Consider the following 10,815-nt stretch of genomic DNA (forward strand, 5'->3'; position numbering starts at 1 on the left):
AAACTCTTTGTTTGATATAGGAGTCAGGTGTTGTGTTGCTATGGGTTACAACACCCACGGGAGTCCCCGGAGCAGAAGGGAGGCCCACAAACAGTCAACCGAAAGTGAAAACACGGAGCAGACTGCGGTTGTTTTTAGACACTAGCCTCTCTCTGCTACCTCCTTATATGAACATTTGCTGTGTCATTGCAGCTTTAAGAACCCAGAGACGGTGTAGTTGAGGGTAGTGCAGTTTCTGATGGTGAGCACTGATTTTTTCAAAGTCAAATAATACAAATAGACAGTTATTTGTGGTGCGGAGGTAAAATTAGCTTTATTTTATTTTATATATTCCATTTAGGAGACGCTCTTGTTAAAACTTCTTTTTGATTAATAAATCATCTGGCTTAATGACTACAGCAAGGTGTATCGGGTCAATCTACCTCATTGGCTCCATCTAGTGTACAAATGTGTTCAGAGCACCCACAAATATAGTGACGGTTTTTTAGGAAGTTCTTTTTTTTTAATTAGTTTTTTAAATTTTGTATTTATTTAAAAATTAAGATTAGAATAGATATATCTTCACTCTAAATTTGCCTCTTTGCTATTTCCCTACATCGTTTGTTTGTTGCCTTGAATTATTTCTTTGCTTTAAGTAAATAAAAAATAAATATAGGAAAAAGTTTGTTTAACTTAAGTATTTCAAAAACAATGTAGGATTTAATTTTTGAACTATTTTTTCTTTTGCTTGTCAGCTACATAAAAACTATGACAAAACACGGATTTTCCCTTTCAACTTTCAGGTCTTTAACGTATTCAGATAATCCGTATAAATGATGTGTGTGTGTGTGTGTGTGTGTGTGTATAATATATATATATACCTGTTTATTGAGCAGACACATTTTTTACATAGAAAAAGGCTTAAATTATTTTTGTTTTGCATTTTTGTTTTACATCAGTCTTAACATTACATTTGCAGTAAGGATATTGAAACGTTGCTAAAATAAATATGCACATGTTTTCCTGCTGCACTTCTGCCTTTGTGATGCTCCCAGGTGTGAAGGAAAGCAGAAGTGGAGGAAGTGAGCTCTTTTACCACTGGAACAGATGTGAAGAAGCAAAGTCCTCTGTCTTTATTGCAGAATCCAGGAGCTGAACCTACAGCATATTTCAGTCTCTGCACTGCTTCCGTTGCACAGAGGGTTACTTCTTCTCTGTAAGATGTGGCTCCAGTAGTTTTTTCATGCTTAACTCCTTCACCAGCTTGTCCACACAGACTTTGAACAGAGGCTCAGGCTCCTGAGAAGGTCAGACAAATGACATAAAGCTGAAAGCCTGGATACTGTCAATTTAATCTTACAATGTTTTTTGGCATAGTCATTTTTTTGTTTAAGATTTTTTTCTACAGAAGTAATTTGGCTAACCTTTATTCAGTGTCTAAATGCTGCTTTATTTATATATATATATATAAAAAAAGATGGCAATAAGGCCTTCTCTAGTGGAAGATAAATATCAATTTAGCAATCTGCATAATAAGTAATGATAAAAAACATTTCTGTAAAAGTCTTTTCTTTTTTCCTTCGAGTTTTTTCTAGAAGGATTCGTAAAAACCTCCATAACCAAATGGTAACTGTAGGATGACGTGTTACCTTGTGCTCCAGCTGCCTCTGTTTCTCCACAGCCTCTTCCAGACTCAGGCCCACCCACTCTGCCTCCTCTTCTGGGATCTGAAACTGCTGAAAGGCAGGGGAAGGAAATAGACTCAACATTTCCTTTATATACCTGACTACATTCTAGATAAAATGGCCTCAAAATATTTTTTTGCTAGCTTCAAACAGAACTCTTAGCATTTTTTTCACCTACCATATATTTGCTATAGATGGATTCCCGTTTGGCAGGGTCATTGGGGTAAAGTTCTGTGTCTTTGCGTGCCAGTCGAAGCAGCATTGCTCTCTTCAAATCCATCCCCAGTTTGGAGTTCAGGTCCTCCTTTGGCGTCTGTCAGGGATTGGACGTTGGGAGTCAGATGAAGCGCTCAGTCCAAGAAGCTCCAGAAGACTTTCGACTTACCTTGAGGATATAAAAGTCAAAGCCGAATGCGGCGTCGATGAGGTCCAGAGTGCGTGGCGTGACTGTGATGGTGAATTTGTGATCAAGGATCTCGCTGTAGAGCTCTCTCTTGAACAGCTGAGGTTTCCAGGTCTTCTTCAGACGATTTGACATCTAAATGAAAGAGAACACCGTCAACATAACACAAAGACAACTCAATTAAAAAATGTCTCCAAGGTGATGCTGCAACACTAAAACTTTGTGTTATAGCAGTAGTAGAAAATCATATTCCTGAAAACTTACCTTGTCATTGTTGGCGTACCTGAAGCCAGAAACCCAACCCTCGCCTCCCCACAGGCCGTCCTGGGACTCGGGAGGATAGTAGATGGGTATGGGGACATCCTGGACGCGCTCTTTCACTCCAGTCTTTGGGTTGGCTCGGTACTGGACTCCCAGAGGCCTCCAGTGGACAGGCGTGGGCTCTTTCTTCTCAAGGGACTTGAGGTAGTGTTTAGGGAGGCGAGCGTAAATTCCTTGCTTCATCTTCATGGCCTCCCACAACTTGGGAGGGTATTTATGAAGCGGCATGGCACTTTTTTTTGTCTTCTATTGACAGCTAAATGTGAGGGAAAAACAAACGAACAAAAAAAAAAGAGAAAAAACAGTTTGGTGATCTGGAGAAATGAAAAATCCTGATAATTAAAGCTTTTAAAAATATAGCAGCGATCTTTCCAGATTTAGCAATAATAGACTCACAAAAATAATATGTTTTGACAAGCTGAATGTTTTACGGCTTACTGCGCCACCACGCCATTTAAGCTTTAATACCGAGAAGAGCTTCCGTCAATAAAGCCACAATTTTACTTTTGTGGATCAAATTTGACGACTTGGATGTAAAAATAATTAGTCATTAACGGAGAAACTAAAGGTACGCTTAGATGCTTGCTGACATCACTATAAATAAAAGGCCAGATCACATCATCATCAGATCATACATTAATCCCACTTTGAAGAAATTACAGATAAAACTTACACGCCGGAAACTTTGTCGCACCAAATAATATTTTAAAACACCGTTTTATCCCAGAACCGAACACACAAGGACGTCGTGAAAGCTTAACATGGCGCGTCTTCCGGGTGGGATGTACTAACCCGATTCTCCGTGATGATTGGACACCACAGCTGTCTGTCAAGCTCCACTTCCTGGTGAACCGGATGTACTTGTGGCGAAAATAAAATTTCTTGAGAGAAAAAAAATCCTTTAAAAAATCATTAAAATGTTATGTACCAGCACAAGATTTGCCATTAATTCTGGAATTATAACAGTAGGACGTTTTTACATATTTGCTTTAAAAACATTTTATGTTGAAGTTTATACATAATGCTACTTTGGTAGTTACGTACAGAGAAAAAGTGAACAGAATACAGTATAAACAAGTTATGTCCATAAAACAAAACAAAACAGCTAATCCGCCCGAAAGGTGGAATTGAACCACTCTGCCGCTAAGCAGCTACGGGTTTGAAGCCCGCACCCCGGACCACCGAAGCTCATCCGGGCATTTCGTACAAAGCTGCGTCTCATTATAAAACCTTAGCAAAAAGTAAACAAGTTAAAGTCATGGTCTCACTGGACACTTTTTCAGTGTGCCAGTTTTATGCATTATAGATTGGTTGTAAATAGTTTAACCGTATCGTAGACATTTAACAATGTTTTCAAGAGTGATAAACACAAAAAGATGATTATTAAGAGTGAACCGTGCGTCATGCAAATCGCGATCAATGTGATTGGTTGGATAAAAACACATAGAGGCGGGGTCTCGCAGGTGAGACACGGTGGAGAAACGCTGCTTTCTTTCTTTATTCCTGTCGCTGGCACAGAAATCTGAACGAGCTAGCCAAAACTCATGTTCAGGCAATGAATTTATATTTTAATTTATTTTAGTTGCCAAATATCTTCCACGGTTTAACAGAGATGTAGCCGAACATGCCACAAGGATGGTTGGTGTGAGTGAGGAGGATGCGGAAGAGAGGGAATTAGATGATTTGATTCGCTGGGGCGACCCCTAATGGACGCAGCCGAAAATCAAAGCAAAAAATAAAACAAATAAAAATTACACTTGTATTTGACTGATTTTATCAAGCAGCAAAAAATCAAAATAAAACTAAATGATTGAGGGTAAAAATATTTCACAGTGCATACAATTGTTACTGCTTGGCAACAGAACAGGCAGTTTATTTGATTATTTATGACAACTCAATTTCCCTTTTTAAAGTAAATTTTATTGTATTTTATTTGAGTACAGTTGTGCAGATAAAACTTGTAAATGAGGCTACATTCATACAAGCAAATATAGAATCTCAGATAATATAGCAAACACATCTTTGAAGTAGCACAAGAGAACCTTTTCACAGTATCTCAATGGAAAACATCATTCTCACATTTAGAGGCATGTGTTCTCCAGAACCAGAGTTGAAGGCTCTTCATTTGTTTCTCCAGTTGGTGGTCTCAGCACACCCTGGACCTCCTCTTTAGGAGGAGAGCAACACATGCTCCCAGCACAGGCCTTTCCACAGGCAAGGCTGCAGGCGGGACGGGCGCGTGGGGATGGGTCCTCTCTGTGGATGATGGGGGAGGCGTCACCAAGGCTGTTGAAGGGGGCTGCAGGACAGGAAATGAACTCCGGCTGAACAGTGCAGCAGCTCACTCCTACACCCTTCAACACCTTTGAGACCCCTGACAAAAGGTCACCACACCTACACAAAGGAAACATCCTTTTAGGAGTGATGAAAACAGTTTTCTGGAAAGGTTTTTATTTCTGTTAACATAGACAATCTGGACTGTCTGATCTTTTTGAAAGATTTTTGGAAAAATGCTTTTTAGCTATATCATATAAAATCCCTATAAATGGAAAATAAATGGTAATGTTACTGAACTTAAAAAATAATCACCTTATTGAGCAGTTTAAATATGCCATACTCTAAAAGAAATGAGCATATTTTCAATATTAGTTCTCTAAAAATGTTTAAGTTGTGCCAGTTTTGTTCTACAATGCACTTTCATTTTTGTCATTTAGATGACAACAAACCTATTTTGATCAAAAACATATAACTTCTTACTATGCATTTCTTAACATATAAATAGTTTTAAGAATAAAAGGTATTTTTCCAGTTATTGAACAACTTTCGAGTTCAACAGACAGAAAAGTGAAACATGCACCACATTTATAGCAGTTTTGGTTCCGTTTTATTTATTGATATGTTTTAATTTATTTTATTATTTTTATTTTATAACTTAGAACTCAAAGGGAACCTGGTCTGATGTGATGTAAGCAAACTCAAGGAGGAGCCACTAGGGAGTCTTCCAAACTATTGGCTTGAGTTTGTCCACAAAACTAAGCAGTGGTTTAATTTTCTGTGGCTATTAAAACAATGTTGTAAAAAATACATATTTTGAACTTTAATTTGAATTTTACAACAGAGCTACACTTCACCTATGAACTCGAAAGCCAGAGGAGCAGTGCACATGGACTGAAGCCACCACAAGCCTTTCATTCAACTGCCAGATGTGCAGGTCGTGCACCGCCTGAACTCCTGGCACGCTCGCCAGCCTGCGAGCCAGGTCAGTCACAGAAATGTGTGGAGGGGAAGCCTGGAGCAGCAGGAGCCCCAACCTGTACAGCTGCACGGGAACATCAGCAGCTGTCACTTCAGGTTTCAAACAGACCTACATCAAGATTTTTAACAATCAAAGGCTATTATTAAGGTGGACCTGTGGCACAGCTGTGGCAATCATCGTGATCACAGCCAGCAGGGAGAGGCTGGGGTCCAGGTACACCAGGACGTTGCAGGCGCCAGAACTGTGCAGGTGCTGTGGCAAGATCAGCAGAGTCACCAGGCTGTTGATCAAAGCCAGAAGAGATGTGAACAATCCCTCAGTCATGAAGATGAAGGACAGGTGGCAGACTGGCCACTGGCTTCTCGACACAGATGGCTCCAAATATGGAAATGATTTACAGGCTGATGTGGTTTGATGGCCTGAAAGAGAAAAATAAAACCAGAAAATTCTCTTTGAATAAAATCATCTATGCAGAAAAGTTTGAACAGGAGGTATCATGCAGGTGCTGCATTTAACACAATTCTCACTATTGTCTGCTGAAGGAATCTGCTCTTCACACATGTTTTCTAGTTGCTTCTGTGCAGTTTTACAGTCACTATCAGGAAGGCTGGAGGTCATTGGATTACAGAGGACCAGCGCTCCATCATGGAACGGCGCTTGGACAGCAAAACGATCTCCTGATGGGACACCCTCTTCAGACTTCTGTGTGTTTGTGGAGTCCCCCTCAGCCAAGACTGTGGGAGTTGAAGAAAGGAATGAAAAACAAGCATGAGCAGAGTTTTATCTCAGTGTCTCGCCGCTGAATTTACACTGCAGCAACTGTCACTGCAAAGGCAACCCAAATTGTTTCTAAACATAATTTACATTTTTTTCCATCTAATGCAGTTTTTTAAGATGAACACTTTTTCCCACAAAAATTAAGGAATTAAACTACAAAAAGACAAAAAAAAAACAATTTCCATAAAGTGGATTTAGCATCCTTTTTACACAAATTACCGTTGTGATTTATTTCCAGGTGGGACTCAGTCTCTGCTTTCCTGTTTCTCTGGGCCCAGTGGTCCTGAGTCCAGTTCAGCACGAACACCGTCAGCTTACAGAGCAGACTGACAGCCCCGATCACTACGGGCAGCAGGGGGTGCTGCACTGGGTGTGGTTCCAAAATAAAGCTGATGATTTCCATGAAGTAGGAAATGCACAGAGACACCAGGAGGAGAGAGGAAACAAACCTGCCCACAGCTTGTATCCTGCTGTTGGTGTAGGACAGACTGCAGTTTGTAGATGTCTGCAAAGCTTTGGGGGATCGGGATAGGTGTGTGTTGATAAAAGACGCTTTCTGGTTGCCCTGATCTGACAAAGATGACTCTGCGATCAGAGTATTGACAGGTGACTCTGCACATGATGTGTGAGCAATGGCAGTGAAAGAAAGGGGGATGGATGGTGGAGAGGTAGAAAAATCCAAAGGGGACAATGGAGGTTTAATGTTTGTATTTTGAGGAAGAGGAAGCACCATGTGAAGGAGGATAAAGAGTGTGTGGAACCCGTCCACCATGGTGATGAGGGACTTGCACAGCTGACTGATGGCAATCTGGCACAATAGCAGCAGCAAGCTCGCTCCCAGCATGCAACAGTTCGGGACCCACATGCCTACAACTATAAGCACAACACACATCAAGTTAGCTTTATAAGACACACTTAAAAATGATCTTAAAAACACAATTTCTAAATGAACAGCAGAGATAATGTAAACAAAATTGTACAACTGAGCACTCCAGATGACATTGGGATCTGTAGTGAGAACAGGGAGCAGGCGGAGGAGCAGTTAGAGAGGTGAAGGTTTGATCTGGAATGGAGAGAAATGATAGTAAATCACAACAAGACAGAGTATCTATGAGTAAACGAGAGGAAGTCGAGTGGAACAATGAGGCTACAGCCTACAGGGAGTAAAGGTGAAGAAGGTGGAGGACTTACTTTAGGTCAACAGTCCAGAGTGTGGAAAAAAAGGTGAAGAGGCATGGGCAACGAGGTTGGAGCAAATGGAGGAAGGTTTCAGGGGTGATGTGTGACAAATTAATAAAAGAATGTCAGCAAGAATGATATGAAAAGTGTCGAAGACTCTGGTGAGACAGTGCATGACTGAGAAAGAAACAGAAGGCAGAGGTAGCAGAGATGAAGTTGAGATTCTCTTTGGGAGAGTTAAGGATGGATGAGATCAGGAATAAATCCAGCAGATGAACAGGTCAATGTTAGATGTTTTGGAAATAAATGCAGGTAAGCAGACTGAGAGGGTTTGGACCATATGTGTCTAACTCAGGCCCATTGACCCGCAGTGTAATTATAATTGGCCTGCAAATCTCATCAAATGTGCATTAGAGCTGGCCCGCGGTATATACTGTACTTCTAATACTACAAATTCCAAAATGCTTTGCTAGTACGTTGGCGTGCAGACGGAAAAGGGCAAGCACTCCTTTTTTTCTGTTGACGTCATTGCTCCAGTCACATCTGGCAAATTAATTTCACTCTCCACAAAAATGGCCAAATAAAAGATGGACAACAGGAGCTTTCAAGACAGGGGAAGGCAGATTACCTGTTCACGAATATAAAGACAGACCTGTTTGTCTTGTGTGCGGAGCTAACGTGATTGCAACAAAAGAATACAACATAAGAAGACACTAAATGAAAAGGTTAAACATTTCGTATCAGTTGGAGTTAATTTTTCAATAAATATTGTGTTTGGCCCGTGACTTTACTTCACTGCTTAATTTTGGCCCACTATGAATTTGAGTTTGACATCCCTGGTTTGGACCTGTAAAGACCCTGGGGCCTACATGCATGGACATCACATTTTGGGTTGTATAACCACAGTACTGTAGTTAATTCTGCTATCAAAGCCCAAATAGGCAACAGTCGACATACAAAGATTATTTAGGAATATCTTTATTGGGTTTTGTTTGTGCCAACAATGTGTTTTTGTGTCCACTGTCCGTGTCTTTGGTCCATTGTTTCTGCCTGTGTTGTGCTGTCTATGTCTACTGAACATGTTAATCGAAAAATCATGTCTATTTTCTCACGCTCTGCAGCCTTTTGTTTGGGATTTAACTGGTATCTTCAGAGTAGGACTCAGTTGATGAGTTTAGAGCACAGAACATTGAAGATTGCAGCATTTTTCCAGCAGTGGTGGGTCTATATGCACACAAGCTGACTGTGATGCAGGATTGCAGTGCATGTTTTGGCAGAAATTAACACATTTTCAGAATTTGGTGGCACAAGATCTCAGCACTGCCTCAAGTTTAGATTCGGCAAGAGTAATATGATAAAAAAAATAAGCTTTTTTTTAACTCAGTAACATATTTCAGAACATGTATTGTAGGGCACAAATGACAGTTCACCTTTTTATGGGAAGATATACTTCACATTTGTTTTAAATACTTTCAGAAATGACAATAAATGTTTTGAATCTATCATCGTTTTTTTCAAACTTAAGGTAAAACAAGAAAAAAGCTCTTTTGGCTTTTAAATTTGTCATTAAGAACTTATTAAAGTTACATTTTAATACCCTGAGGTTTGCTCAGAAAACCTGATATTCTCGTTTTGTAGTTTTTAAGAAACTAAACTGTTACAAATGGTTAAACTTTTTAAAAACCTTTTATCCTTATAGAGGTTCTTCTTACCAAATAAACACTCTACTAAAATAATTGTAAGTTTTTATTAAAAATCTGGATTTTGAATAAAACTGTCAGTTATCCCCCTTACAAAGGTCAGGTTATTTTGGGTACTTTTTTAATCTTCTGTTCTACATCCTTTGCCTGATTTTTGTTTTTGGTTTGTTCTCTGTTGGAATTCTAAGTCTCGCATTCAGATCTTACAGTTAATTACAGTACATTCAGAAAAATAACAGTCTGTGTAGTTTAGATGTAGAACAAAGTTTAGTTACCGCAGAGAAGTGGACACCCCTCACACAGCGATCAAAGGGAAGCTGGAGCGCTGCGGCGTTATCAGAAAAATGAACTTCATGATGTTTCCCATCGCTGTCCCAGTGTCCCACACTCCTCCTCTGCTCTGCCCTCATCATGTGAGCAGCCAGGAGGGTTTCTGTTTGCATTCCCTCCTCAGCATGCTGGTGGGACAGAATCCAGCCTGATGCAGCTCACACACTTTTCATGAGCCGGCCTAGTGAAGCTAATGTGCACTAATTAAACCCTCCCTATGCTGTCAGGATTAAAATGGGATTACATTTCAGGATTACACTGAAAAGTGAGATCTAAGATTTCTGAGGCCCCTCCATAATGCCATTGATTCCACCTTATAATACAATCTAAAAAAAAAAAGAGTGAAAGAAGACCATTTACACAGTGCATTAATGTAGATCACAGTTATGTAAGCAGTCGTTTTATGTTAAACACGTTCATAAATCTTATGTGATTCCTGGATTTGCTCCACAGCTCAGCAGAGGCATAAATGCCAAGTTTGTCTCTATCTTTTCAAAATAAGAGACATTTTTAATGAAACCAAATTTTTTCAGAGATATACAAAAATGTTTCCCAAAAAGCAATGAAACTTTTTTAGATTCTGACTTCCTCGTGATTGTATTTGACTAATTTCAGTATCAAGTTATCATCTTTCATTCTTTCATTTTTGTCCATCTTGCAGTACTTACTTTAAATTTGAGTCATAATAAGTAATAATCTTATAGATTTAGTCAATTTTCAAAAGGAAAACAGTTCAATTAGTTTTTCTTTTGCTCCATAGGATCTGAAAGTTAAACAGAAGAAAGGTCATAGGGGGCTTTGTTACCTTAACTGTTAACCATCTCCTCTCTGCTGCAGCCTTGCAGTAACTGCTGTCACTTGAAGTACTGTAAAACTCTGTGCTGTGGTGGACCCACACTGCTGGCTGCTCATGATGCTGCAGTCCCTTGGCTCCCATGCGTGTTTCACTCCGCTGGGCTGTGAATCAACAGGTCAGATACGGGCTGACACCCCGGCGTAATCCCTGTTCCAACTTGGTGCCAGCACATTCCTGAACCACAGCTAAATCTGAGGAAAGACCCGGCGAGGAGGAGGCATTGAAATGCTGCTGCCGCCAAACGAAAAGAACGGAAATCAATCTGAAACCTAAAGACTCTCTCTGTATAGTATTATACATGTAGATGTACGAACACATTGAGAGATCAC

The 10,815-nt window shown here is 39.9% G+C and overlaps 2 protein-coding genes across 5 annotated transcripts; both read right to left on the minus strand.

Moving 5' to 3' along the window:
• Nucleotides 1-287: 287 nt before the first annotated feature.
• Nucleotides 288-3,193, minus strand: mrpl28 (mitochondrial ribosomal protein L28). 2 transcript variants are annotated; one of them, XM_004075391.3, is made up of 6 exons: nucleotides 3,062-3,193; nucleotides 2,332-2,644; nucleotides 2,050-2,202; nucleotides 1,843-1,977; nucleotides 1,629-1,715; nucleotides 288-1,278 (listed from the first exon to the last, which is right to left on the minus strand). In XM_004075391.3, exons 2-6 carry the CDS (start codon nucleotides 2,614-2,616, stop codon nucleotides 1,183-1,185), a joined length of 756 nt encoding a protein of 251 aa, XP_004075439.1. In that variant the 5' UTR covers nucleotides 2,617-2,644; nucleotides 3,062-3,193; the 3' UTR covers nucleotides 288-1,182. The 2 variants fall into 2 exon arrangements, with proteins under 2 accessions (XP_004075439.1, XP_011480843.1); XM_011482541.2 differs by having other exon boundaries at nucleotides 888-1,278; nucleotides 1,629-1,712.
• Nucleotides 3,194-4,286: 1,093 nt separating this feature from the next.
• LOC101162858 (zinc/cadmium resistance protein) lies at nucleotides 4,287-10,536 on the minus strand. Of its 3 annotated transcripts, none has more exons than XM_020708254.2 (6): nucleotides 10,436-10,536; nucleotides 6,641-7,294; nucleotides 6,172-6,378; nucleotides 5,798-6,063; nucleotides 5,520-5,707; nucleotides 4,287-4,782 (listed from the first exon to the last, which is right to left on the minus strand). In XM_020708254.2, exons 2-6 carry the CDS (start codon nucleotides 7,284-7,286, stop codon nucleotides 4,470-4,472), a joined length of 1,620 nt encoding a protein of 539 aa, XP_020563913.1. In that variant the 5' UTR covers nucleotides 7,287-7,294; nucleotides 10,436-10,536; the 3' UTR covers nucleotides 4,287-4,469. The 3 variants fall into 3 exon arrangements, with proteins under 3 accessions (XP_020563913.1, XP_004075700.1, XP_020563912.1); XM_004075652.3 differs by lacking the exon at nucleotides 10,436-10,536 and adding an exon at nucleotides 9,576-9,949; XM_020708253.2 differs by lacking the exon at nucleotides 10,436-10,536 and having other exon boundaries at nucleotides 6,641-9,950.
• Between the last annotated feature and the right edge of the window lie 279 nt (nucleotides 10,537-10,815).

The sequence above is a fragment of the Oryzias latipes genome, chromosome 13 (assembly GCF_002234675.1).
Source record: "Oryzias latipes chromosome 13, ASM223467v1".
Taxonomy (NCBI): domain Eukaryota; kingdom Metazoa; phylum Chordata; class Actinopteri; order Beloniformes; family Adrianichthyidae; genus Oryzias; species Oryzias latipes.

Coding starts and splice junctions, on each gene's coding strand:
- mrpl28 (XM_004075391.3), bottom strand. CDS start 2,616: ATGCCGCTTCATAAATACCCTCCCAAGTTGTGGGAGGCCATGAAGATG. Junction 1,978..2,049: donor TTGACTTTTATATCCTCAAG/GTAAGTCGAAAG, acceptor AATCCCTGACAG/ACGCCAAAGGAGGACCTGAA. Junction 1,279..1,628: donor AGAGGCAGCTGGAGCACAAG/GTAACACGTCAT, acceptor TGACCTTCTCAG/GAGCCTGAGCCTCTGTTCAA.
- LOC101162858 (XM_020708253.2), bottom strand. CDS start 7,313: ATGTGTGTTGTGCTTATAGTTGTAGGCATGTGGGTCCCGAACTGTTGC. Junction 6,379..6,640: donor CCTGGAAATAAATCACAACG/GTAATTTGTGTA, acceptor CAACTCCCACAG/TCTTGGCTGAGGGGGACTCC. Junction 6,064..6,171: donor GATTCCTTCAGCAGACAATA/GTGAGAATTGTG, acceptor TTTCTCTTTCAG/GCCATCAAACCACATCAGCC.